Raw genomic sequence first — 26,946 nt, forward strand, 5'->3', positions numbered from 1 at the left:
TTCAGAAAGTTACCTTAGCTACCAGCGCTTTGAGGGGCCAAACGCTTAATTGGTTCAAATGCATAGGCAGAAGTCTCTTGGGTCAAGCGGGAAGTCCCACCTATACTTACGAAAATTTCAAGACTGCATTAGTAAAAGCCTTCCCTGTCGTAAGGGATCGTGCGAAATTAGAAACGGAACTTTTCAGCATATATCAGCAAAGAATCGAAAATCTCTCAAGCTTTTTTTTAAGAAAAATTTACGTCTTCAAACTCTTGTATGGAAACCGCCCGGATCCTGAGATAATTCCAGTGATTTTGCCGAGGTTACTGCCCCAAGTGCAAGACTTTATTGAATTAAGAAATCCGACTACACTGGAAAAGTTATTTGAGCTAGCAATCCAGTTTGAAAGTAGAAAAACGGCGGACATTGAAAGAAGACGCCAATATCAACAGCGAAACCAATTTGGTGCGCCAAGACTACAGCAAACTCAAGCACACGGCTACGGAAGCAAAGCGAATCAGTGCGCAAGGAAACCCGAGCATTCAAAAACAGCCGGCGAACGTCGACAGTTCAATAGCAATCCAGGAAAAAAGTCTCAAGGCCAGTGGAAAAAGAAGGAAAGCACGGAAATGAAAAATAATTTAAACTAAAACGGATTTCTGCTGACGAGAGGGTGCGGAAATCCGAAGGCCACGAAAACCCCTCTTCCTTCAAGTTAAACACAGTAATGGTGAAAAATTTGACTCTTCCGAAGATTGAAGTGTTGGTGAATAATATCCCAGCCACCGCACTCCTGGATACAGGCGCGCAGTGTTCCTGTGTGGCAGAAGATTTTTTTAGGAAGTATTTTCGGAAATACCGCATATATAATTCGGATAATACGACAGTGTCAGCGGCGCAAGGAGAAAAATGTAAGTGTATAGGTAAATTACCGCTGTATGTCCGTATCAAGGACGAACAAGTAAAGGTTATGTTTTTCATAGTAAAGAATCTGCAAGCACATATTATTTTAGGAATAGTTCGAGAAGAAAAATCGGAGCCGCCGATGTTAAATCTTGACCACCTGCCTAATGAAGAGCAACAAAGAATCCGACAAGTGGTAAGTGAATTTGGTTCTTTATTTAGTGATATTCCAGGATTTACTCAAGTTACTTACCATAGTATTGACACCGGAGATTCAATGCCAGTTCGCCACAAAGCATACCGGTATGATAAGAATAAAGAAAAAATTATAGAATGGCACATCAGCGATATGCTACGTAAAAAGATCATAACGCCCATCTCAAGTAGTTATGCTAGCCCGGTGGTTTTATGTAAGAAAAATAATGACTATCCATTGACACATCCAAAAAGGTGGCGATTCGCGATTGACTACCGTAAATTAAACTCCATAACTAAATATCCGGTATATCCGTTACCTATTATTGAAGAAATTCTAAGGAACATAACGTCTACCAAATATATGACTACGTTAGACTTAACGACTGGTTATTTTCAAATAGGGGTTAAAACGGAAGATGTGCCTAAGACTGCTTTTATAACCAAGTCTGGCACTTATGCATTCTTGCGTATGCCGTTTGGCCTTTCAGGGGCACCGGCAACATTTCAGCGATGTATGGACATTGTGCTAAGGCCTGTTCTTGGAAAGTCCACATTTATCTATTTAGACGATATCATTATTACTAGTGATAATCTCGACCAACATGTACAGGATTTAAGACAGGTGTTTTCTTTATTAAATGAAGCCGGTCTAAAAGTTAATGTCGAAAAGTGCAAATTTGCAGGCCCTGAATTAAAATATTTAGGTTACAAAATATCTCAGAAAGGAATCGAGACAGACGAATCAAAAATAATCGCTGCACAAAAGTATCCGACTCCAAACACGGCGAAGAAGCTCTCTTCTTTTCTAGGATATTGTTCATATTATAGGTCCTTTATAAAAGATTTTGCAGCTATTGCTGAGCCATTGTTAAAATTAAAAAGGAAAAAGGCAAGATTCTCGTGGACGGCCGAAGCCAATAGTGCTTTCGAAAAATTAAAACAAGCATTAACGCAAGCCCCTGTGTTGAAATTTCCTGAAAAGGATGAGAATTTAGAAATTTCAGCGTATGCTTCGGATTATGCGGTAGGAGCGGTACTTTCGCAAAATCAGCAGCCCGTGGCATTTTTTAGCCGAACTTTAAATCAAACGCAAAGAAACTATTCCGCGACCGAGAGAGAGGCACTTGCAGTTCTGTTACCAGTGCAAAAGTTCCGAGTCTATTTTGGAAAGGCGCCAATAACAGTGTACTCTGATCATGCGGCGGTAACTAGATTGTACTCAGGGAAAAACTTATCCCCAAGGTTAATAAGATGGGCATTCAAGCTACAAGAATATAATCTGGTAATCAAGCATACCCCCGGAAAGGAAAATATCGCAGCAGATGCCCTATCCAGAATTAAAATAGATGAAGAAGGTAATACTGTAAAGGTGGCAATGCTCACAGCATGTACAATAAATTCCCTAGAAACTGTAATAACCGAACTGGGTAAGGATCCTGAGTTTGGAAGCATTTATGAGTATTTAAAGGATCCTGAAAATTTTAGCCACCAAGATATTGTGGCGATAAGAAATAGGGCGGCCCATTACGAACTAATAGATGGTCTATTATTTTATACAAAAACTACGAATTCCAACAACGAATTTCGACCTGTTATCCCAGCTAGTCTTAGATTAAATATCCTGCAGTAGCTCCATGACAGCCCTTTAGCTTCTCATGCTGGTATTCGAAAAACTATCCAACGCGTACGCGAGGCAGTCTATTTTCCTGAACTGCAAAAGTTAAGAAGGGCGTATGTCCAGTCCTGCCCAACATGTCAAGCAGTTAATTATATTAATTTCCGCCCGGCCGGGTTTCTAAATAGTATTAAATCCGAATTTCCAAATGAAATAATTGGCATCGATTTATTGGGCCCTTTCCAAAAATGTCAGTTAAATAAAAGTCGCTATCTCCTTGTTATGGTTGATCATTTTAGTAAGTGGACCGAAATTGTTCCCTTAAAACGAGCCTCCGCGAAATTAGTTACTGATTCTATTTTAAATAAATATATTTTAAAATACGGGGCGCCCCTAAAAGTTATATCGGATAATGGTCCTCAATTTGTAAGTAATATATTTGAAGACGTGTGCCAAAACCTGGGCATACGTCATTTAAAAATGGTCCCGTATCGGCCGCAATCAAATATAGCGGAACGGGTCAATAGAAATACAGTGAAAATTATCCGTAGTTATGTTAAAAATTTTCATAAAAGCTGGGATAACTATGTCAATGAATTTGCTTTCGCCCTTAGGACCGCAAAACATGATACAACGGGCAAAACTCCTGCTGAGTTATTTTTAGGCAGAAAGATTATAACGCCGTTAGATAAATTATTTTATGTGCAACAAAGAGCCCCAGAATTTAAAATGGGTGATATAGAAAAACTAATTAAAGAAGCAAAAAAGAATACTGAAGTAGCACAGAGAAAACAAAAGCTGTGTTATGACTTGAAACGACGGGGAGTAACTTATAAAGTAGGGGATGAAGTATTAAAAATTAAGCATTCACTTTCTTCAGCACCAGAAGATAAAACTGCCAAATTTTTTCCACGATTTGAAGGACCATATGTTATTGAAAAAGTAACTCACGCTGTAGTAGTGTTAAAAGCCAGGAATGGGGAAACCTGCTCCGAAAACATTGATCAAATCAAACCCTACTATGATCGTAATAAAATGCAAATTTTCAAAGATCTTTTGCAGGATCCGGCACGGTAGACACGGCAGGCACAAGCTCCAGAGTTGGAACAACGACAAGTACAAGGGCAAGCCATTAAGAGGCAGGAGCAAGTGAAAAGAAAGTTTCCCCGCGGGAAAATTTAAGGTAACAAGAAAAAGAACCCGTTCTACTGTCCACAAAAGAGAGCTCACGAACACCCCCAGAATGAAGAAGGGAGAAGGACGACGTATGCAAAGAGAGCCAGGAGAAATGACGGCAACTATAACCCGGCTCTAAAACGGAAGATCTACTCATCCGACAGGACTCTCCGCAGCAAATGTCGCCGAACTGCGGAAGGGCCACCAGCGGCGGAGGAAAAGTTACAAGGAAAATGTGAACGGCCAGCAACGAGGTCCAAGCAGGAACGCGAAAGAAGTTTCCCGGTTCCGCCAAGACCAGCTGCCATCAAACGGTCAAGACCACAGGCAGAGGCTAAAAAGAAGGTATTCAAGGGTGACCGAACTGGAGAAAAAAGAAAGCTTCTAGAGGAAGGCACTGAAGGGCGAGACCGTACAAGAAGGAGGATAAATCAAACAAGAATCTACGCTACCTTCCAGGACTGGGCCCAGAAAAGAATGTCCGAATATCACAAAGATAAGTAAAATTTTATGTTACTTTGCAAACTTAAGTTAATCTTTCATTCTTACTTCAAGTGGCAGATTTCAAGAAGTTTTACCTCATGCGAGGTCTACCTTTATCGCCAAAAAGACGAGAAATTAGTTGTTACCGATTTTGGGTATTATGTTTTGCAATTACTCGCGCGTAAAACTAAAGTTGATGTATAATAGCGATGTGTAAATACTTAAATATTGTAAAAGTTATTGTATAAATTTTATTTAAAATATTCTGGCAAGAAAGAAGTTTTAGTCTGAAAGACTTTTTGAAATGTAGTATTTCAATGTAGAAAAATTGGCACTTGCTTTGAAAAGAATAGAAGTTAACAATGTACTACTAATGTATGTTGTCAAATGCGTAAAATTAACGGCATGTTAATATGTTCTTATATACAATGTGAACTGTTATTTTAAATGTTAAGAAATACCGTGATATGGTAAAAGTGAAAGTAATGTTAAAAATTTTTTTTATTCGTGTGACTGTAAAAAGACTAAATTATGGTGAATATGTGTTAAAGGTTGAATGAATGTAGTTAGGCTCTCTGACGCTACAGTTCAGAGTTAGCCACTTTCAGAATAGTACCTCAGGGTTTAGAGTTGAAGTTAGGGTGTGTTACGAGGTCTTGGTATGTTGAATTTTAACACGTTAGTGTTTTGATTGTAGGAGGAAGTGTTGAACACATATACATAAACACATTCGTGTTTGGTGTTCTTTTACAACACATGTCAGAGAGCACGGGGAGAGATAAATAAAATAGTCATGAATGAAATAAGAATGTTAAGAGAAATATAAATATGCATGTTACTTGCCATTTCATTGTGTAACATTTCATTAAACTAGTTTTCCTTCCAGATCTCTGGAAGGAACCAGATTTGAATAAAAGCTCCTGTTTAGATGCAGTACAGATGAAAAAATTGCGTGTCCTGGGAGCTGCTATTGTAAAAACAAATTTCTTTCTTTTAAATTTCTAGTTTCTAGCGAAAAATGTTTGTAAAAGATTGGCCTCGCGTTAGATTCTAGAGCTAAAAGTTTTCAACAAGGTCGTTTTAGACCTCAGTTTCAAACTAATTAACTCTGGCAGGGAAGTATGTAAGGATCTTAAGTTTTACTAACGTTTATTTTATTTTAAATCTTTACTATCACTTCTTATTTTCTACTTCCGGCCAGAATTATAAGCGTTAACGTATTTATGCAAAGTTTGTCTGGCGAACGCCAAGTACTTAAGTTGTGGCTTTTTGCCAAGCGAGAGAGAGGAAGCAGTTAGTCGAAGCAGGCCGCTTACCTTAGAAGTTTTACTCAGTTGCTGGTTGCCTTCCAGGCCAGAGGTTTAATCCTCTTGATAACTTTAAACGTATTGTAGTGTTAGCAGTTCTCTGTACTACATACGGCTTCCTGTTAATATAAGGCCAATCTTCCACGTTTATTATTTCAAAGTTAAGTTAGCGTTTAGTTATATTTTTATATTCTTACGTTTAGACCACAAGTAGTGGGTCTTTGTATTCCGAAGTACGGAAATTATTGTAAATAGAGAAAAATAAAGGGTTTTGTATACCCTTCTTGTGTATCCTGTCTACTTCCCACAGTTATTGAACATAGCTTTAGTAAGCTCTCTGTTCCGAGTCAGGTCCTTGCATGTTCCCGAAGAAAGTAAGACGGAACATTGAACCTGATAGTGGCGCCCGATGAAGAGGAATAGGAAAGGACCAGCTTTGGAAAATATGTAAAAAACCTCACAATTATTTAATTTGCGATAAGTCTGAACCGACAAATAATGCAGCCGAATCAAATGGTAAAGAAACGGGCAATAATTTATCTGCGGTACAGTCATTGCATTGCTTCGGAGGAAGTAAAAGGGAGTCTGTAAACAAAACCGACAGCGCAGAAGCGTCGTCCCCGGGTTTATTACAAACATTCAGCACTATAGTAAAAACAAATTAAAAGAGCGAAATCTTGAGGGTGTTAATAGACGGCAGGAGTAACAGAACGTTTATCAAAAGGAAAACTGCGGACTCATTAGGATTGAAGGCTACCAGATGTGAAACGTTTGAAATATATGGGTTTGGTAGCGAGCGTAAACCTAAACAGCAGTATAATATAGTTCAGCTTGATTTGCGGAATAGAACCAACCCAAGTAAAAAACTCCGCATAGAAGCAGTGGTAATTGATGCGATTACGCATGACCACATAGAAGTTCCTTCAAAGTGGGTCAGAAACATGGCTCTAAGTAAAGGAATAGAATTGGCCGACATTGGAAATACGAAGGAGATACACATGTTGATCGGCTCAGATTACATTTGGGAAATTTTATATGAAACAAACATAAGACTAGGGAAACGATTAGTTATTACGGACAGTTTGTTTGGGTTTGTAATCCAAGGTAAGGAAATGAGATCGGATAATCATGGAAATTATGATAAGACTTGTGTAAACCATGTCTCTGTGAAGGAACAAACAGATTTTGAAAGAGTTCGGAATTTATGGGATTTGGAGGCTATAGGAATAAATCAGGAAAAGGAAATTTCGCGATCAGATGCAGATGTCATAGATAGTTTTGAAAGAAATGCCACTTTTAAAAATGGGAGGTATGAAACTAAATTATTATGGAAGGAGGGTTGTAACACATTGAACAGTAATTATGAAGTTGCAGAAAGACGTTTGATAAGCCTAAATAATAAATATAAATATGATCCGCATCTGTATTTTCGTTATAAAGAAATAATTAATTAGCAGTTAAGGGATGGGATTATTGAGCAAGTTGCATTTCATGGAGATTGTGATAAGAAAATTGGTTATTTTATGCCTCATCAGGCTGTAGTACGCGAATCAAAGGAAAGTACGAAAGTTAGGATTGTGTATGATGCGTCGTCGAAAGTTAGAGATGGGCAGTCGTTGAATGATTGTTTAGATAGTGGTCCCAACCTTAGTCCAGATTTGCTCAGGATTATTTTAAGATTTCGTTATCACCCAATTGCGTTTTGTGCTGATATTCAGAGAGCATTTTTAGAGATTGGCATAGTAGAGGAGGATCGAAAGATTTTGCAGTTTTTATGGAGAAATGAGGGGGGAACCGAACTTGATTTCTAAGGTCGTGATATCAGAATTTTACGAATGACACGTGTTCCTTTTGATGTGAAATGCAGTCCTTTTATTTTGACAGCAACTATACTACTTTATTTAAAGAAATATGCAAATTCACACAGTGAAGCATGTTCTATTTTGAAAGAACTTTATGTTGATGACTTAATAAGTGGGGCATCAATTGTTGAAGAAGCAGTATTCCTTGCAAGAGACTGTAAATTTATACTGAGTGAAGCAAACATGAATTTACGGCAGTGGTCTTCGAATTCAGCTATCCTTAATCAAAGATGGAAGGAAACCCAAATGGAATGTGGGACGCCATCGAATCAAAGAGATATACCATTAAAGGTATTAGGATTTATTTGGGACAATGATAAGGACACCTTGAAGATAGATCTGAATCAATTTACAATATTTAAATATGTGACATCAACAAAACGTACAGTTCAAAGTGCATGTGACATGTTGTTTGATCCATTAGGTTTAATTACACCATTCAGTGTTAGAATTAAATTGATAGTGCAGAATCTTTGGGAAAAGGGCTTAAAATGGGATGAAAATATTCCAGCAGAATTGGAATCTATGTTCCAGGTGTGGTGGAATGAAGTATCCGAGCTTGAGAGGCTTGTCATACCTCGACCATATTTTGATGAGCTGGAGATTCAGCAGCTGGAAGTACATATATTCTCTGATTCAAGCCCAAAGGCATATGGTGCGGTCGCATATTTCAAGATTAGATACCATGACAAATCTGCGACAAGTTTTATAATTTCAAAATGTCGTCTAGCTACACTGAAGAAAATGACTTTGCCGCGATTAGAGCTACTAGGAAACTTGATTTCCGCACGATTGTCTGATTATATACAATCCACGTTTTCTTCTCTGAAAGAAAGTGTCATTTTCACGTGGACAGATTCCACAATATCTCTATATTGGATTAGAGGTGTTGCAAATTATTGGAAGCAATTTGTTCGCAATAGAGTGTTGGAAATCAAAGAAAAGACAAATACATCGAATTGGAATTTTTGCAACGGAAGGCTGAATCCTGCAGATAAATTTACTAGGGGAGTAAGTGCACGATCTTTAATTAATGATGAAACATCGTGGAGAGGCCCCTTGTGGCTAATAGAAGTTGATGTTCCAAACAGTGAAGAAATACCGAATGCTAATATTGATACATTTAAAGAGGAAAAGGAGAGAAAAAAGAACTGTATTGCTTTACCAACATACGTTGAACGTACCAATAGCTTGTTAAATTTGCACAGATACAGTAACATATCTAAGGTTCTTCGAATCACTGCATACGTCCTACGGTTTATTAATAACTGTAAGAGAAATTCTGAAAGGTGTAAGGAAGCGCTAACTGCTGAAGAACTCGCAAGTGCTGAACGCTATTGGATTCGATTTATACAGCGAAGTGAGTTTGAAAAGGATCTTATTAAATTGACCCGAAAGGAATCACGTAGTTCCGATTCCAAATTATATGGTCTAAACCCGATCCTGACGGCAGAAGGACTCATATGTCTTGGTGGTAGATTACAACATTCTGATTTTCAGTTTCAAGAAAAGCATCCATGGATTATACCGAAAAAATCGAGATTTACTGAATTGCTAATCAAAAGAGAACATGAGAACTTACTTCATACTGGTGTTTCAGATACACTTACTCAGACTCGAGAAAAGTATTGGATCATCCGAGGCAGATAAGCTGTAAAATCGTGCTTGAATAACTGTTTCGTTTGCAGGAAATTTAAGGCTAAAAAGGGCACTCAAGTGACTGCTCCATTACCAGCGGATAGAATTCATGAAGCGAATCCCTTTGAAATCACAGGTGTTGATTTTGCTGGACCTTTGTTCACGAAAAATGGAGACAAGGTTTATATTTGTTTGTTTACTTGTGCAGTCACACGTGCAGATCATCTTGAAATTGTTTCTAGCCTAAGAACCGAACATTTCCTTCTAGCATTTCGTCGCTTTGTATCAAGAAGAGGTGTTTGCCGAACTATAAACTCTGACAATGCCAAAACTTTTAAAGGTTCAAATGTAGAACTGAAGAAATTATATGCAAATATTGTTGATCCGTCTGTACAAAATTATTTTGGTACAAAAGGAATAAGATGGCATTTTATTGTCGAAAGAGCAGCTTGGTGGGGTGTATACTGGGAGAGAATGGTGAAAATTACAAAAGATATTTTGAGAAAAGTGCTAGGAAAGGCTTCAGTTTCCTTTGAAGAATTGAAAACCATTTTGAGAGAAATAGGTTTGGTAAAGCAATACAGTTCTTTTTTCTCTCCTTTTCCGCTTTAAATGTATCAATATTAGCATTCGGTATTTCTTCACTGTTTGGAACATAAGGAATATAGTTTGGATAGGAAAACGATAAAGGTGCTGGGGATAGATAAAAGGTATTACAGATTGTGGCAAAACTTTATGACCCAGTTGGGTTCATTGCACCTTTTGTTATCAGAATAAAATTCTTATTACAAGAGTTATGGGAATTGGGTATTGATTGAAACACAATTTTACCCAGCGATTTGAGTGAAAAATTTAAAACTTGGTACTTTGAAATTGAAGTTATTCTCAACTTGTGTATTCCTAGGAAATATATATTAAATGATAAATGTGTAAATTTTGACAAAATAGAGCTTTTTGTCTTTTGTGACGCCAGCCTCAAGGGAATGGAGCTGTTGCATGTCTTTTGTGCTTTCAAAAAACCATGTATCCCCACTTAAAAAATATGGCCCACCAGCGGCCGAGCGGTAAAGTCGCTGAACACTGGTAGTTCTGTCCGAGGTTCGAATCCCGCGAACGGGCTGGCTGCATGGGTGTTTTCGTTGCTTTCCCCATGTGTAACATGTATACGAGCCAATTTCCCTTAGAAAGTCCTCCACGAAGGCATCCCTCCCGTTAGGCAGATAGCCCCAGTGTGCTTTGCCATAATTAAATACACCAACACCACTTAAAAAATTAACCTTGCCTCGTTTAGAACTTATGGGAGCCATTATTGCCGCAAAAATAGTTAAATATTTAAGGAAGTTGTTTGATATCCAAGCAGATAATGTATTTTGTTTTAGTGACTCTAAAATCGTTCTTCACTGGATCACAGGTACCGCTAATAAATGGAAACCCTCTGTTGCTAATCGTGTACGTGAAATACAAGATCTTGTATCACCTTCGCAATGGAAATACTGTGAGGGAAACGAAAATCCGGCTGACATAGTTTCACGTAGATTAAGAGCTTCTGATATACTGGGAAATAAACTTTGGTTCAATGGATCAGTGTGGTTGAAATCATTGCAAATCAAATGAAATTCAAATAAAAATAAAAAGCACACAAAAGACTAAATTTCTGTCCCAACGGTTAATGATTTAGTTTCAGGTACTAAAGTTATGAAACCTGCTTGTGTATTTTCTAGCAAAACCTATCATTATCAAGGCTGCTTTAAAGGCCATATCTTTTGAGGGAAAAAAGGATATTTTATGTAAAAATACAGCCTGTTTTAGAATCGGGAACAAGAAGTTCTTCTAAAAACTATGGTTGTGTCCATTGAAGCAAATGGGAAGAGAAGAACTGTAAGAGCTTGATTAACACGGGATAACGGAAATCGTATATTCTTAAAGCTACCATGAAACAAATGGGGGCGACTGCTGAAAGAAATGAAACTTTGACATATGTTGTGTTCGAAGGTATTAGCTCCAGAAAGCAACATAAATGCTACAAAGTATCGGTTAGTAATTTAAAGAAGAATTACTCCTGTGAAATCTAAGTTCTGGACCAGCAAGTTATTTGTGGGCACATTCCTAGTGTTCAAGAAGGACCCTGGATAGTTGAATTACTGGATAGGCATCAGTCCTATTGATGTAGGAAAAGACTCACTACCTATAGAACTTTTAATTGGAGCTCACTGTGCTGGAAGTCTTACGCCGGGAACGTTTTCCACTTATGACCTGGTCTTGTAGCAGTACAGACACTACATATCTGGATTGTTATCGGTAAGATAAACAACTGCATTTCATCTCAAAGAACTTCATCTTTGATAACCGGTATGCTAATTAATCCATATCAATATTTTAGAGAATTTATGGAAATTAGATGATTTACGAATAACTGTTCCCCGTTAAAGCAAATATAGTATAGAACTGAAAATGGCTGTATTAGATCACTTTCATAGGACCTTGAGAAAAAATGACGATGGTAGATATGAAGTCAGTTTGCTATGGGTCGATAATCGAGATCAGTCAATTTAATTAATTTACCAGGCAATAAAGACTGCTGAAAAATTACTGCTCTCAATCACAAAGAAACTTAAATTAGAAGAAAAATTTTAAGACTATAATGAAGTAACCAAGGTTGTGTGCAATGGGAAGTGAACAAAGAAGTGCCAAATGATGAAGAAAAGAGGAAAATACATACCTTCCACAACCACCAGTATTTAAAGAAACTTTCTCAAAACTGATTAGAGCAATATTTCACAGATCTTGTAAGAAGAAAACATTTTCCTTCCTGAATGACTCCTTAGCAAAAAGGCCAAATGGTCTAGAGTACTTTCAGAAATATTGCTTAAATTTAGAGAAAAGAGGAGAGGCATTATTTCAGATGTAAGGAAAGTGTTCTTACAAATTTCCGTGGATCCAGATGACAGAGATTTTCTAAGGTTTCTCTGGTGGAAGGGTACTGAACAGTTAGAAGTCAAAGAATTTCGCCAGTGCCCTGTGGTATTTGGGCTAAAATACACTACTTTTTTTTTCAAGCTGTGACTAATTCACATTTGAAGCAGTATCAGCCGCTCATAAAAGTATCGCTTAGAAGCATAAAGCTTCCTTTTATATTGAAAATTGTGTGACTTCGGTTGATTATAAAGAAGTTGCAAGTTTTTTTTTTTTAATCCAAGAGGCAACCGATATCATGGCAAGTGCACTTTTCGATTTAAGAGGATGTCAGAAAATAGAAACAAAAGGGATTTATAATGAATCTAAGCCTTTAAAAGTAATAGGATTATTGTGGAATAAACAGCTTATGGAGATATGGTATGATCCATTCAGAAAATTTCCCCCTGTTGTCATCTTCATCAAATGAAGAGGACTCGAAAGCAAAAGAAGAAGGAGGCAACCGTTCTTTGTCTGATCAATTTCTTCTTGCCTTGTCAATGAACTAAAAAGTTGTCACAAGAAGTGGAAACAGTATTTACTTTGTAGATTTCTGGAATGAACTTTGAATTTTTAAACTGAACTTTATGCATGTTTTGATTACTAATTGCATATTATTAATCAAAAGGTGGGAGGATTGTCGGAAAATTACTTCACCGTAAGATAGCCACAAAATAAATCTGCCAACAAGTGTAAAGAAATAATTTTCTTGTTGCAACTGACATCAATGTTTATATTTAGAATATGTTTAGAATGTTTATTTTGGTTTTAAAGAATAAGCTCATACATAAAAATTCTAAGGAGAAAGTAGATTAATATTATATCTATTCCTAAAAATAATTACTTACAAGTGTACAAAAAGGACTTCCCAATTATGAACTTTAAAGTTTTCTTAAAATGATTAAATTAAAATTGTTTTTTTCTTTCTTCCTACTTACTTAGATGTGCACAATACTCAGCATCTGCAGCTTTTAGCGCATTGTTATAGCTTCAATAATTTCAATGTTTTATCAAAAATTGTTCTTCATTTTTTTTTTCAAGAAACTTGAACTTTTCACTGGAAGGAAGTATATAGTTGATTCTACAGATTCGAAAAGTAAGCCAGTAAGTTAACTGCTAAATTTTTATCGATGAAACAGAAATAAATAAATTACAAAGAAGTGAAGCTGTTTATCAGCAGAGGCAAAAATTCCTCTAAGAATTAGCCATTCTTTAAGAAACTTTTTCTTTCGCTAGTTGTAGATCAAGAAAATACCCGCACAAAGTTCCGGCATGCGAAGCATTGCAATTTATCTTTTAAAATTAAGCTCACCAGCGGCCGAGGGTTAAATTTGTTGAACATTGGTAGTTCGGTACGGGGCTCTAATCCCGGGAACGGGGTTGGCTGCATGGGCGTTTACGTAGTTTTCCTCGTGTGTAACGGTGTACCAGCCAATTCCCTTTAGAAAGTTCTCAACGAAGGCTTTGCCATAATCAGAATAAACTTTACCAAACATTTGAAATTAATTATAACAAACATTTTTATGCTTTTATTATGTTGCCTCATTTTTCATCACTTCATTGCAAACTGCTGTCACATTTTTGCAAATATTTTTCTCAAACTGCAGTTGTCTTTATTTCAATATGCAGTCAAGTCATTTTAACTAACTTCCAAATTATTAGTACAACCCTTTGAAAATTTGGAAAGTCACCAAATTGCGCTCTGTTGCCGAATTTCTTTAGTTTTTACAAGTTTTATCTGCTTGTTTATGCAATATTAGTAGTTAAATTTTCACTATTATGTATTTCTAGATGAGCACATTCATATACATTTTATCAAAAAATTCTCTCATGTGATGTAATGTGCAAAAGAAATTGAAGTTCGATATAATCTTGGTAACAGCTATTAGGATTAAGGATGTTCCGATCTTTAACTACCAACCAAGTAGTAACCAGCCAAGTAGTAATGTCTCTGAATACCGGTAGTTCGATATAGGTTCGACTCCAGACGAACGGCTGTCTAGATCAGGGTTTCTTAAACTTTTCTCAGTCGCGACCCCTTTTTATCACTGAGATTTTTTCGTGACCCCCAGGACCTCATAATATTTACAAAAATTTTGTGGGACCCCATAAGTATCGCGCAAATCCGACACACACGTGAGTGAAACAGTCAATTTTTTCACTTGCACTGTAATACGCTATTGCAGGTTTAGGTCATTAACTTTAATTTCTAATTTTAAGACATAGAACAATGTGAAAATTTTAAACAAGTAACTGACGAAATGACAGCGTCACGTGCAAAGCAAGGAAAAGGACGTTTATATTATAAAAAGAATACGTCGAAACGTTTTCATTTTTTCTTTGTCTGTATTGTCTTATCTTTATCTATTTTCAGACACATTCTGTAAAAATATATAGTAACTGTAAAATTATTATAACAAGTTAAAGAAATATAGAAACTGCTAAAATGTTTGGCGACCCCCTTGAAGTCAGTTTAAGAAACCCCGGTCTAGATGAACGTTCCGCTTTGTTTTTCTTCATGTGTAACGTGGCTACAAGCCCTTACAAAATCCTCCACGAAAGCACCACTTAGGCAGATAGCCCTGGAATTTTTTACCATACCCAAATAAACCAACCGATCCTTAATTCCATAACTATTTAGTTTCCTCTTTTCGCTAGTACAGAATAATTATAATCCTTACTTCTTTATTAGGTTGTAATTCTCAGTAACTTTAACGAAGTCTACTTAATCTTTGATTGTATATCTGATTATACATCACTTAATAATAATGTCAAGAACTTGAAGTTCATGAAAAAAATATTTCTTTCCAAATGTTTTATTTTTAAAATGTGGAAATTTTCTATTTTTTCATAAATTTTGCGAAAAGGTTAATAATTTTTTTCATTTTAGCAAAATATTATTACAGGTTTGCGTTTGATTTTACATGTGACACATCCACAAAAAGTGGACCTCTTAAGCGATGAGATAGGAGCACGAGTGGTTATACATGATCCGTACGATCTTCCGTTTGTGGAGGAGCATGGCTTCAACGTGAGACCCAATGATATGTCAGCAGTCGGAGTCACTTTGACTGTGATTGAGAGACTGGGACCACCTTGGGGATCCTGTGTAGAGGATGACAGCTATCTTGGCTTCAAACAAGATGTCAAACCATATTCTATAATGGTAAAAAAAGCTATTTCTGGAAATAGATTTCGAATAGATCAAAATTTAAGCATAGAACTTAAAATGTAATTTGCTAATGAGTTTTTCAAAAGATTTTCATTTTATCTTTCTAAAACAGCACGCGTACAGGATGATTCCAAACTCTCTGTTCAGATTTTAGTAGAAGACAGAGAGTTCTTAAAATAACACGTATTATTTACACTAGAATCTAGGATCACGACCGTCAGTCCCCGAACAATTGGTTCACGAACAAATTATTTGAACAAGAAATATTCCGGAATGCGAACAGTGTCTCAAGTTATGAACACTTAAGTCGGTGACACTTGGTTTTCAAAAATTAAAAAAGTATTTCTTAAAAAATACATAACCTAAAAAGGTATTTCTAAAAATAGAGAGAAAAACATATAGCAGAGCAAAAATACGATGCTTTTATTGGAATTACAAACTATAGCTATTTTTTGAACGACAGTATCGCGAAGCACGATCTCCTGATGACGACAACACTCACTGTTGCCAGAACTTATCTAAACTATATATTATATTATTATTATTTTTATTAACATACTTTAATACTTCCCCTCGTAAAAAAAATAATAATAAATTAAAAGAAAAAAGTCACAAAAGTCCCATCTTATCACAAAGAATTAACAGTCTCGGTTTAAATAAAGGTTTAGTCATTATGTCAGCAACTTGTGCCTCTGTAGGTACCTGCTGCACAATGATTTCCTTTTCTAGAACTTTCTCTCGTATGAAAAAGTGCTTGATATCAATGTGTTTTGTGCGTCGATGAAACTCCGGGTTTTGTGACAGTCTCACTGCAGCGACGTTGTCTACTTGAATTACTGGAGTTTCACGTAACTTGGTTACATGACTAAATAGTCGCTTTAACCAAATTACTTCTCTAGAACATTCACTAGCTGCAATTACTTCTGCTTCAGTCGTCGAAGTTGCAACAACTGATTGCCTTTGGCTAATCCATGATATAGCTCCACCACTAAATAATATCACTACTCCACTCGTTGATTTTCCTGTTTCTTGACAGCCTCCAAAATCTGCATCACTATAGCATTCTAGAATTCCTGGTTTGTATTTATTCTTGTATGTAACACCTTTAGTTAGCATCAACCTGCTATGTATCTGAATACACGTTTCACTTTTTTCCAATCATCTTTCGAAGGATTTTCTAGGTAACGTGATAGAATGCCAACACAGTAAGCTAAATCTGGTCTTGTGCCTAACATAAAATACATTAAAGCTCCTACAGCTTCTCTATAAGGAAAAATTTCTCTGTTTGATTTATATTCCTTTTTCTTTTCAGTTAGATCTTCCTTCAGGATAGGAATTGACACTGGCTTGCAATCTTCCATCACAAATTTTTGAAGAATTTTTCTTGCATAAGCTTGCTGACTAATTTTAATACTTCCATTTTCAAGATGTTTAATTTCAAGTCCAAGAAAGTATACTCCTGGTTTAGTTGTGATTCTGAATCTCGACTTCAATTCTCTGAGAAATTTTTCAGATTCTTAGATTCTTGTAGATCTGTTGATGCTACTAAACCATCATGTACATATAAACATACGATTAGCTTCTTGCCGTTATTGTTTCTTATATATAAGCATGGATCAGCTTCACTTATCTTGAAGCCCAGCTGTGACACAAAATCTCCAAAATATTTATTCCAGCAGCGTGATGATTGTTTAAGTCCATACAAACTGCGTTTCAACTTACAGACTTTCTTCGAACCGTCACTATATCCTTCTGGTTGCTGCATGTATATAGATTCTTCAAGTTTTCCATATAAGAATGCTGAACCGACATCAAACTGAGAAAGATGCATTTTCTCATTGGCTGCGATGCTCAAAACTGAACGAATAAATAGTTCCTAACTTTGTTACTGGACTAAACGTTTGATCATAATCAACTCCAAAACGTTGAGTACATCCTTTGGCAATAAGTCTAGCCTTGAATTTATCAATAGATCCATCAGGATTCCTTTTGATCTTATAAACCCACTTGCATGATATAGCTTTAGAATCTTTTGGTAATTTTTCTAAACTCCATGTTTCATTCTCTATCAATGATTTCATCTCTGAATTCATAGCTTCTTTCCAATTAACACTTTGCTTATAGTTGATAGCTTCTTCATAAGACTCGGGCTCTTCAGAATCAATAATAAAAGCTTCACTTATAATTATATAATCTTCAAAACGCTTTGGCTTTCTCAAGTCAGCTCTATCTCTTAGGTATCTTGACTGTGCATTATTTTGCAAATTAATATCTTCATATTCTTGTCTTTCAAAATGTTCTTCTGATATAATTCTAGATATTTCTTTGTTGTATTCTTTTTCTGAATTATCTTCTTCAAAAGAAACTTTTCTGACTTATCTTTTTCTGAATTTTGTTGATGTTCAGAGCCAGAAATTAGGTTATCTTGATCTTGAATAGGCAACTGCACCCTTTCTTCACAATTTGTGAGCTTTTCGTTAAATATAATATCACGTGAACAGATCACATTATTGGTTTCTTTGATCCATAGTCGGTATCTTTCGTCTCCATCATAACCAATTAAATAAGCTTTTGTAGCCTTATTATCCATTTTCCTTCTTCTTTGTTTAGGAATATGGGCATAACACACAGATCCTACTATACGAAGATGCTTAATTCGAGGTTTCTTTTTAAACCATGACTCATAAGGACACATGCCTTCTACTGATGATTTGCCAGTTCTGTTTAGTACATATATGGCAGTGTTGACTAGTTCAGCCCACATTGCTGCAGGAAAATGAGCTTCAGAATTTGAGTACTTAAATGTTCTTGCCATTTCGATTATTGTACGTATGTACGCATTACTAGAGCCATTTTGTTCAGGAGAATAAGGTGCTGTTAGTCTTTGAGTTATACCTTCAGAATGCAAAATAGCACGCACTTTGTCATTGTCAAACTCGCCTCCATTATCGCTGAGAAATTCTTTGACTGAATGTCCTAAGATTTTAGCGTGTGCAAGCATGTGTTGTAACATATTTACAATAGCAGATTTTTCCTTGATAAAATACCCATAACGAAACTTTGTTTAGCTATCTTTAAACACAACTAAGTATCTTTTCTTCTGGAAGGATTCATCAAAAGGTCCACAGACATCAGCTGAAATTAATTCACCAGGCTTGCTGGCTGGCTTTCTTATACCAAATGGTAAACGGTGTGCTTTGCCAAAAATGCATGGTTCACACAATTTTCTTTCAAATGGGATTTTAATTCCTAATTCTTTCTCAAGCATGTTCTTAATGTGATGTCCCCATCTCTGATGATATAACTCTAACAAGGAATTGTCTGCTTCAGCAGCATGCACTTCTATAATTTTATCAGGCATAATAGGTTCGATAGCTGCCTTGTATAAAGTACCATATACTTTGCGAGTTCCAAAAAGCACTACTTGACCATTAACCTTTAACCAGCATTCTGTAACTGTTGAAATAAATTTACTATTCGTATTTCTATCTTGAGCATCAAGTAAAGAAAATAAATTTCTGTTTATCTCAGGGACATACCAAACATCTTTAAGGTAAATTCTTTGGATTTTACTACCAATAGTTGTTTTGACACATACTGTACCTTTACCAAGAGCAACTAAAGTTTCTTTTCCAGCATCCGTGATACTACAGGGACTATCAAACTTCATAAAGTCAATAAAGTATGTGAAACAATTCATGATATGTCTTGTAGCTCCACTATCAATCCAAAAATATGTTTGATCAGTCTTAGCCTCTTCGTCAATGGACGTCAGTATTACACTGCCTGTATTTCCTTCATTGGTTTTCGCTAACCTATTCTTGGGTGGTCTTCCATCAGCAATCCATTGTTTACAATATTTTACCCAGTGTCCTTTCTTTTTGCAATAATTGCAAATATCTTCTTTTCTTGGTTTTGTTCTAAATTTGTCTTTTTTATATTGCTTTTGATTTTCAGATTTTGACATTACTAATGCCACTTGTTCATTCGTATTGCCTTTCTCATGACTTTTAAATTCTTTTTCATGGGAGCAAAGCTGTGCTGTTAACTCATCAACTGTTCTTTTGTCTTCACCCAAGAGTAACCAACTTGACTTAAACAAATGGTATTGTCCTGGTAAGACATCTAAAATCTTGCAATTGAGTAGCATGTCAGGTAACTTATTTTCATTTTTCTTTTCAAGTCCTGAATTCAACTCATTCCATAAGTTTTTTAATTTGGAAAGATGAACTGCCATATTATCATTTTCATTCCACTTGAATTGAAAAATTTTCATGCATATATTATACAATTGATTTTCTGATGATGCTTCAAATAACTTATGTAATTCCAACCACACTTCTCTAGCAGTCTGAAATCTCATAACTTTTTTCAGAGTTTCTTCCGTCATGGAATTCGTTAATACCATCCATCATAGCACTAATGTTTGCAATTTGAAACTTCTTAACAGCTTCATTATATTTCTCTTGTTGAGCAATCGGGGCATCTACAGGAAGAATTTCTGGTTTATAGTTCCTTCTACAATTTCTAAAGCACCAGTAGATAATTTAAAACAAATTCTATCCTGTATTTTCATATAAGCCAATCGCATTCACATGATAAAGGCTTTACTTGGACCTTAGATAATTCCATACTCTGATTTCTAAACAACTTTCGATTGCTATAACGAAAACAAAACACTTACTTGATTAGGCTTAAAGAGTTCCGTTTCTTCGAGAAAACATCAATTCAAAACATTTGACGCAATATGGGAGCTTGCTTGACCCATAACCTAAAAAAGTATTTCTTAAAAAATACATAACCTAAAAAGGTATTTCTAAAAGTAGAGAGAAAAACAAATAGCAGAGCAAAAATACGATGCTTTTATTGGAATTACAAACTATAGCTATTTTTTGAACGACAGTATCGCGAAGCACGATCTCCTGATGACGACAACACTCACTGTTGCCAGAACTTATCTAAACTATATATTATATTATTATTATTTTTATTAACATAGTTTAATAGCTTCGAGGTAACCTATGAAACGTAATCAATACATATTTTAAAATTCTTTTTCAAATCGGCAACATTTGCTTTTCAAAAGTGTTTTGGAGTAATCTGTGCCCAAACTCTCTGTGCAGATTAATATAAATATTAAAATCTGTGTCACAAATTAATATAAATTTTAAAATGCGAAATAAGAACTTAATGCTAACTTTGTCTGATGTGAACATGCATTTGATATTTTTTTGCATTTGTTTTTGCCCACCATACACAGAATGTACAAAATAACTTGCTATGCACTATACTAAAATTTTTGTTCCTTTATCGATACAATTAAACCACATCATTTTGAATACGATCAAATAAAAAAAGTTCACCAGGTCGTTAAATTTGCTGCACATGCTAATTCACAGCAACAATTTAACTAAGATTTCTCCCAACATGCTTTAATGTAGCGGTAATACGCTTTTAACTCGAAGTATTTGTTCAGTCTTCAAAATGTCTGTACAGTCACGTTGAATTGCACTTTTTAATATCTGATGGTACACATCAAATCGAGATTCCAAACAATCGGTTTAAAATTTACCTGTTAATATCCACTTATATCCATAAAATTACCTTCTCTTGCTATCATAGCTTCATGAAAATATTGTTACGGATTTGGTATTTAAATAGCTAATGTTAGTTGAATTATAAATTAAATTGTTTTATTCTCCGCGCAATGCAGCGCGTGACAAGTATTAAAGTAAAGCTATGCCGAAAAATTGAAAATACAAAAGCGCGTGCATTTAACAGTAAATAAATATCTCTTTTTGATTTCGAAAAAGTTCCAGAAAATTCTCGCGCGCGATTTAAAATCTTATAAAATGAGAAAACCTCTCAATTCGGTGATTTTAGTTACTTACTTAATTTGTTGTTGTTTTAAGAGTTTGTTTAGAAAACTGCTTTTGTTGACTCTAGCGAATTCTCGGATTAGCTTTCTCTAGCTGTTTTGAATTAAGTTCTCTTGAACGTTTGAGTAGTTAAAAGATACCTACTGAGAGATATTGTAATACTGCACGAATATTTTAGGAAATTTAAGCATATTTGTTGTGATAATAATAATTTTTTTTTCATTTTTCATTGGACTTGTGCATTCATTTCGTAACGAACCCGTACGCACGCAACAATATTTTACACACATAGCACTTATACACCCACTTCCAAAAGTTAAGCACGAAGATGTAAAATGGGAAAAAAAATCAACAAATACTGCTTTGATTGACACAAAATTCGGCAGGAAAGTAGCATATATATTTATGCATAAAACAAAATCAATAATTATACACAGAAATGAAAACAATATTAAATTTTTGTAAAATATCAGATAATGACATACTGGAGACTTAAACAGAATTGTGTATAAAGTGAAAATAAACAGCATAAAATGAAAAAAAAGGACATTAATAGGGTATGTGATCCTTGCTCATCTGTATACAAAGTTTACACCTTGTGACCATGCTTTCAATTAGGTGATCAACTACCGCAGAATTAAGCAATCGCCATTCTTTTCGTAGAGCAGTTTCCAGCTCAATAAGAGTGGCTGGAGGTGAGAAACGTTAAGATACAGCACGGCCGAGAGCATCCCAAAGATTTTCAATAGGATTAAGGTCGGGCGAATATGCTGGCCACGCCATACGCGCAATCCCTTCACTCTCCAGGTAGTCATCGACGATGTCAGCTCTATGGGAACGTGCGTTATCGTCCATTAAAACAAAAGTAGGGCCAACTGCTGCAGCGTAGAATCTCACAATGGGTTCTAGGACTTCATCTCGATACTAGAAAGATGTCAAAGAACCCTGTTTAAAGATGTGCAGGTCAGTGCGGTATCCTAATGAAATCCCCGCCCACACCATAATGCTTCCGTCTCGGAATGCGTGATGTTTGGTGATGTTTTGGAACTGATTGCGTATTCGTTGTTCATGCCATATCCTTATACGCTTGTCATCTGGCTCCAGAGCAAATCTTGACTATTCAGTAAACATGACATTGCCCTAGTCAGACACGTTCCAATTGACATGTTCTCGGCACCACTGTAATCGTGCCCCTCTTGATTGGACAGATAGAGGAACACAAACTCGAGGTAACCGGGCGTACAGTCCACTCATATGTAATGTTCGGCGTACAATAGCTACAGATATCGCCTTACCAATGGACGCTGTATCCATAGATATTACACGTGTGGAGGTCGCTCTGCGATTCCGCTTGGCTACAATAGCAATATATCGATCTTCCGCGGGGGTTGTAACCCTTGAGCGACCGGCTACGGGCCTTCCGACAACTGTCTGTGTGATTTGGAATTGTTTCCATAAACGTGAAATTACAGAATGATGAACGCCGAAGAAAAGAGCAACCTCTGTGATAGACTGTCCTGCTTCAATGCACGCCACAGCACGCCAGCGCTCAGAATTTTCCATTCGTCTTCTGAAAGTCATAGAAACACATATGTCTTGAAAACAAATTGTACGAAAGTTTTAAACACCTTCTATCAGCACTTACAATCAACTTCTGTAACCCTTCATAAAGCCGGATTTTTATAAGATTGCCTTTTTTTGCATATTTCTTGACATGAAAGCTCTATTGGCTGTTACCTAACATATTTGCATACTTCCATCTACCTCTGCAGCGAATTGCATCCTCTTTAATTCTGATTGGCTTCCGGAAATTAGCATTTCCTCTTCCGTGCTTAACTTTCGGAAGTGAGTGTATATTATACAGCACATATTGATAGTACCTATTGAATTACCACGAGTCGTGATATTCTTTGACACTATAGTTGCATTTTTGTGTCCTTTTTCAGAAACTGATAAATCCTAATTTCAATCTAAGTGACAAGCTGATTAAGGATTCCAAAGTGATTTACGTTCCAAGATGATGCCACTAATTTACTATTCAGCGCACAAACAATAATAAAGAATTAATAATGTAATGCAGCGACAAAATTAACACTTAACAAGAACGTACGATCACGACGTGGTCATTTGTAAATAGGTCCAGGCTGAAACGATGGATGGAAGAAATGATTTTTCCCTAAACTACTTGAGGAGTGACATGGCCTTCTCCTTTCGAAAGTCACGGTGTAATTCATTCGCATTTGTACGATTCTCGATGTAACGATTCGTGAGAATGTCACAAGCAATTTTGCAGGTTATCGGCCGAATACGCAAGTAAATATAATGCAGTTACACAGTGGTGCTTGCAGACAATGCAGATATAAGAAAAAAAAAACGAATTGGAAAATTTCCTATTCTTCGCAGAAGAATATATCAGAAACCATAATGTTTTAAGTATGCTACAGACTTTTCAGAATCTGTATAACAAATACTGAAGCATGGATGAAATGTGATACCTTTCAAGATCGGGCCAAAATTTGGTCCAAAAATGACATCAAGGGGAAAAAGTTCTTAAATGTTATACTACAAATCCAACAAAATATTGGAGAGAAATATTAAATCTGAGAAATTTAATATCTTGACTTTAAATCTAGACAGCAGATGGTCAACCAGACCTTTAAAAAGTGTTTTAATAGTGGTAAAGGTTTAAAAGTGGTAAATGAAATTTTAATCGGAAGTATTTAAAATTCTTGTGGTATAAGTATGTTAATTATTGCCAACTTATAGTGGCTTTTATTTGTTTTCGAATACTTGTGTTTTTCAATTTTCTGCAAGTATCAGTTATTAAATACTAGCGAAATGACTTTGTATTTCTTTCTCGTACACAATAATAATCATTTTTAAAACCAGCTAACTTTCGAAAATGTTATTCGAAACGTTTGTAGTAAGAAAAAATAGTTTATTCTAAACTTACTGAAAATGAACTCTCATAAGTATTCAGACACTTTGAACAAACTGGTTACATTTAACAAAAACAAGTAAAACGAAGGGTGATTCAATACTTCATTAGATACATTTTAGCTAGAATTACACTTTTATGTTCTTTGACGTGGATTTAACAATTGCTTTCAAGTTGTAAAGAATCTGTACTGTGTACTTCTAAGTTACAGTTGGATGTGAAGAATCTTAAGAACTAGTAAGCGAAAAATCGCCTGAGTTCGTGAGACAGTAAATAAACTTGGAAAGGGTTAAAAGACCTTTTATTATTCAAATAAGATTTAACAGAACTCCGTCTTGGAATTTTACAATAAAGCCGACACTCGGGCTTGAATTTAAGAAACTAACAATTAAACTAAACTAATCTTAACTAAAGAGATATAGCAGAAGCTATCAAATTTCTAACGGAGTTGGCCTCTTAACGCCAATTGACTGCGAAGCTATCAAGGGCCTAGAGTACGGCCGAGTAGCCTAAAAAGACGGAGGCGTGCTAACCAGAATCTCCGGTTCTCTCTGACTAAGACAGTAGAACTTCGCGGTTAAATACCGATCTTACTCGATTTGAATCCAAACGTGGTTCTAAAACTACGTTCTGGCCGGAAGTAGTAAGTTGAAATTAAGAAGCGGTAGGACAGTAAGTTTAACTCAAAATTTAACTGTTAGCTAAATAAATATAACCCTTACAAAGTAACAACGTTCCATTTTGTTCCACTCCTGTGGAAGAATTGCTTTTAATAGAACGTTCGGAGAGATGGCATGTTTACTTTTTCTTTTCTCCAACTCGCTCCATATATGTTGGACATGATTTAAGTTCGAATAGTATGGAGGAGTTTGGATGATTTTAGGACAGTTGCGTATTAACTACAGTCAAACATTCAAAGCTGTATGTTTAGGGTAAAGTTATCCTGATAGAACTTGAATTTTGTTTCTATTTTATATTCCAAGTATTCTTGTACATGTTTTCAGGTTTTTAAGGATATTTATATATTTATACTGATCATTTTCTATGTAAAGTAAATTTCCTGTCCCAGAGGCAGCGAAACATATGCAAAACATTATGTTTCTTTCATGCTTATTAGAGGGGAATAAGTTTTTTAGATTCAGTTCTTTGTTTGGTTTTCGCCTTACAGCAATTCATCCATCCGATCTAAATATATTAAATTTCAACTCGTCTGTATTAACATTACCCCAATATGAAAAATCTTTGCTTACTACAAATTTTGCCCACGCCGGCATATTTGTATTGCTTTCTTGTTGGCGAAAAATTTTCTTGCTAATCACCCATTTGGATTCATGTGTCCTAATGACTTTTCTAACAATTTTAGGATTAAATTTTATTGAAAATCGTTCTATTAAATCCGATGCAAAGCATTAATATTTAGGTTTTGTCCAAATTTTCATAGGATAGATCTTCGATTTCTTCGTGCTAGTTTGAGATGTGGTCCAGACTTAAGTGCGTTTTGAACAATTCTAAGCAATTTCCACTATTTTAAGACATCAAAGATTGTTGAACGCTTTGCATCAAGTATTTTATGAATATTTTTAATGACCAGAACTTGTCGTTAATTTGTAGTGTCTGGCCATGTTCACCGCAGATATAGAACTGTTTTTATGTTTTGCTAAACAAGTAATAATTTCCAAATGCAGACGATAATTCTTGCGATGTATTTTTATTTAAAGAAAAAAAAGCAGCTATGACAAGAAACATCGGTTTCCCAAACATTTCAACAAAACTTTCAGGGGTACGAATTATTATGTGAGTTACTGATTAACACTTTCGGAATAAGTTATTTTATTGAGAAGAATATTTTGCTGATATTTATTTTGTAACAAACAAATCATAAAACAGAGGAGCAGTTTGAATTAGTAATCGCATCACTGTATCAACTACTGAAAAACTTTCTATGGCAGAATATTGCCCTCTGAATACGCCATAAAAACCGTTACAAAAATGGGTACAGACTTTATTTGCGAAATCTCTTCGCAAGGTATTAAATCTGGAAGGCATTAAATCCCTATTAAAAATCTTGAAGATCTTGATCTCATTCTGAAAACTGAAGTCATTGGTTCAGTAAAACCAAAATTCGTGCATGATTCATAAACATAATTCAGGAATTAAAAAAATTATCTCAATACTGAAATCAAAATTTTTCTGAACTAATGGACTTACCGGTGGTTAGGAGACTTAGGTTTTCTTATAGACGTAATTGGAAACCTGAATTATTTAAATTAAAGCTTCAAAGAAAAGAAAAAATATAGCTTTAATGATAGAATTAAACCTTTTAAAACTAAACTTGTTTTGTGGCTATCACTCCTGTATATGAAATAACTTATGCATCTCCCCCTCCCCCGAAAAAAAAAAGAGATAGACGGAGCTATAATTAGCTTTTTCTCAGTTGTTATCGACCTTCATATACCTCAAGATCAGTTTGAAAAGCGATTTCAACAGTTTAATACTATCGAGTGAAAGGCCACCTTTTTCATCAGTCCTCCAAAATTTCCAAATAAACGCAATCGAAATAGCTGCATACATTGCAGGGTTTAAAGCAAGTTCGGAAGAACTGTAGCTAGAAAATTTTGGAACTTAAAAAAGGACTTTATCATAAAAATGTATCATATGAGAACTTCCGGAATAATATTGCTGACAGAATCAAATCTCTTTTGCTGAGAAGAGCATTACACAAGACAAAATCGGTTTTCGGTTCTACATACTTGTGTGAATCATTGTTTTCAATAATGAATATCACAAAATCAAAGCACAGATCTCGATTTGAAGATGAACATCTTGATCATTGCTTACGAC

The 26,946-nt window shown here is 35.6% G+C and overlaps 1 protein-coding gene across 1 annotated transcript in view; it reads left to right on the forward strand.

The window, feature by feature from the left end:
- Positions 1-26,946, forward strand: part of LOC118189186 (degenerin del-1-like) — a 93,526-nt gene that overhangs the window by 49,522 nt on the left and 17,058 nt on the right. The window contains exon 9 of the mRNA XM_085810919.1: positions 15,023-15,282. Within this exon, the coding sequence (XP_085667045.1) occupies positions 15,023-15,282 (260 nt within the window). The remainder of the gene's footprint in view (positions 1-15,022; positions 15,283-26,946) is intronic.

This window comes from Stegodyphus dumicola, chromosome 2, assembly GCF_044657685.1.
Source record: "Stegodyphus dumicola isolate Sdum_Otavi_A_Nest chromosome 2, ASM4465768v1".
NCBI lineage: Eukaryota > Metazoa > Arthropoda > Arachnida > Araneae > Eresidae > Stegodyphus > Stegodyphus dumicola.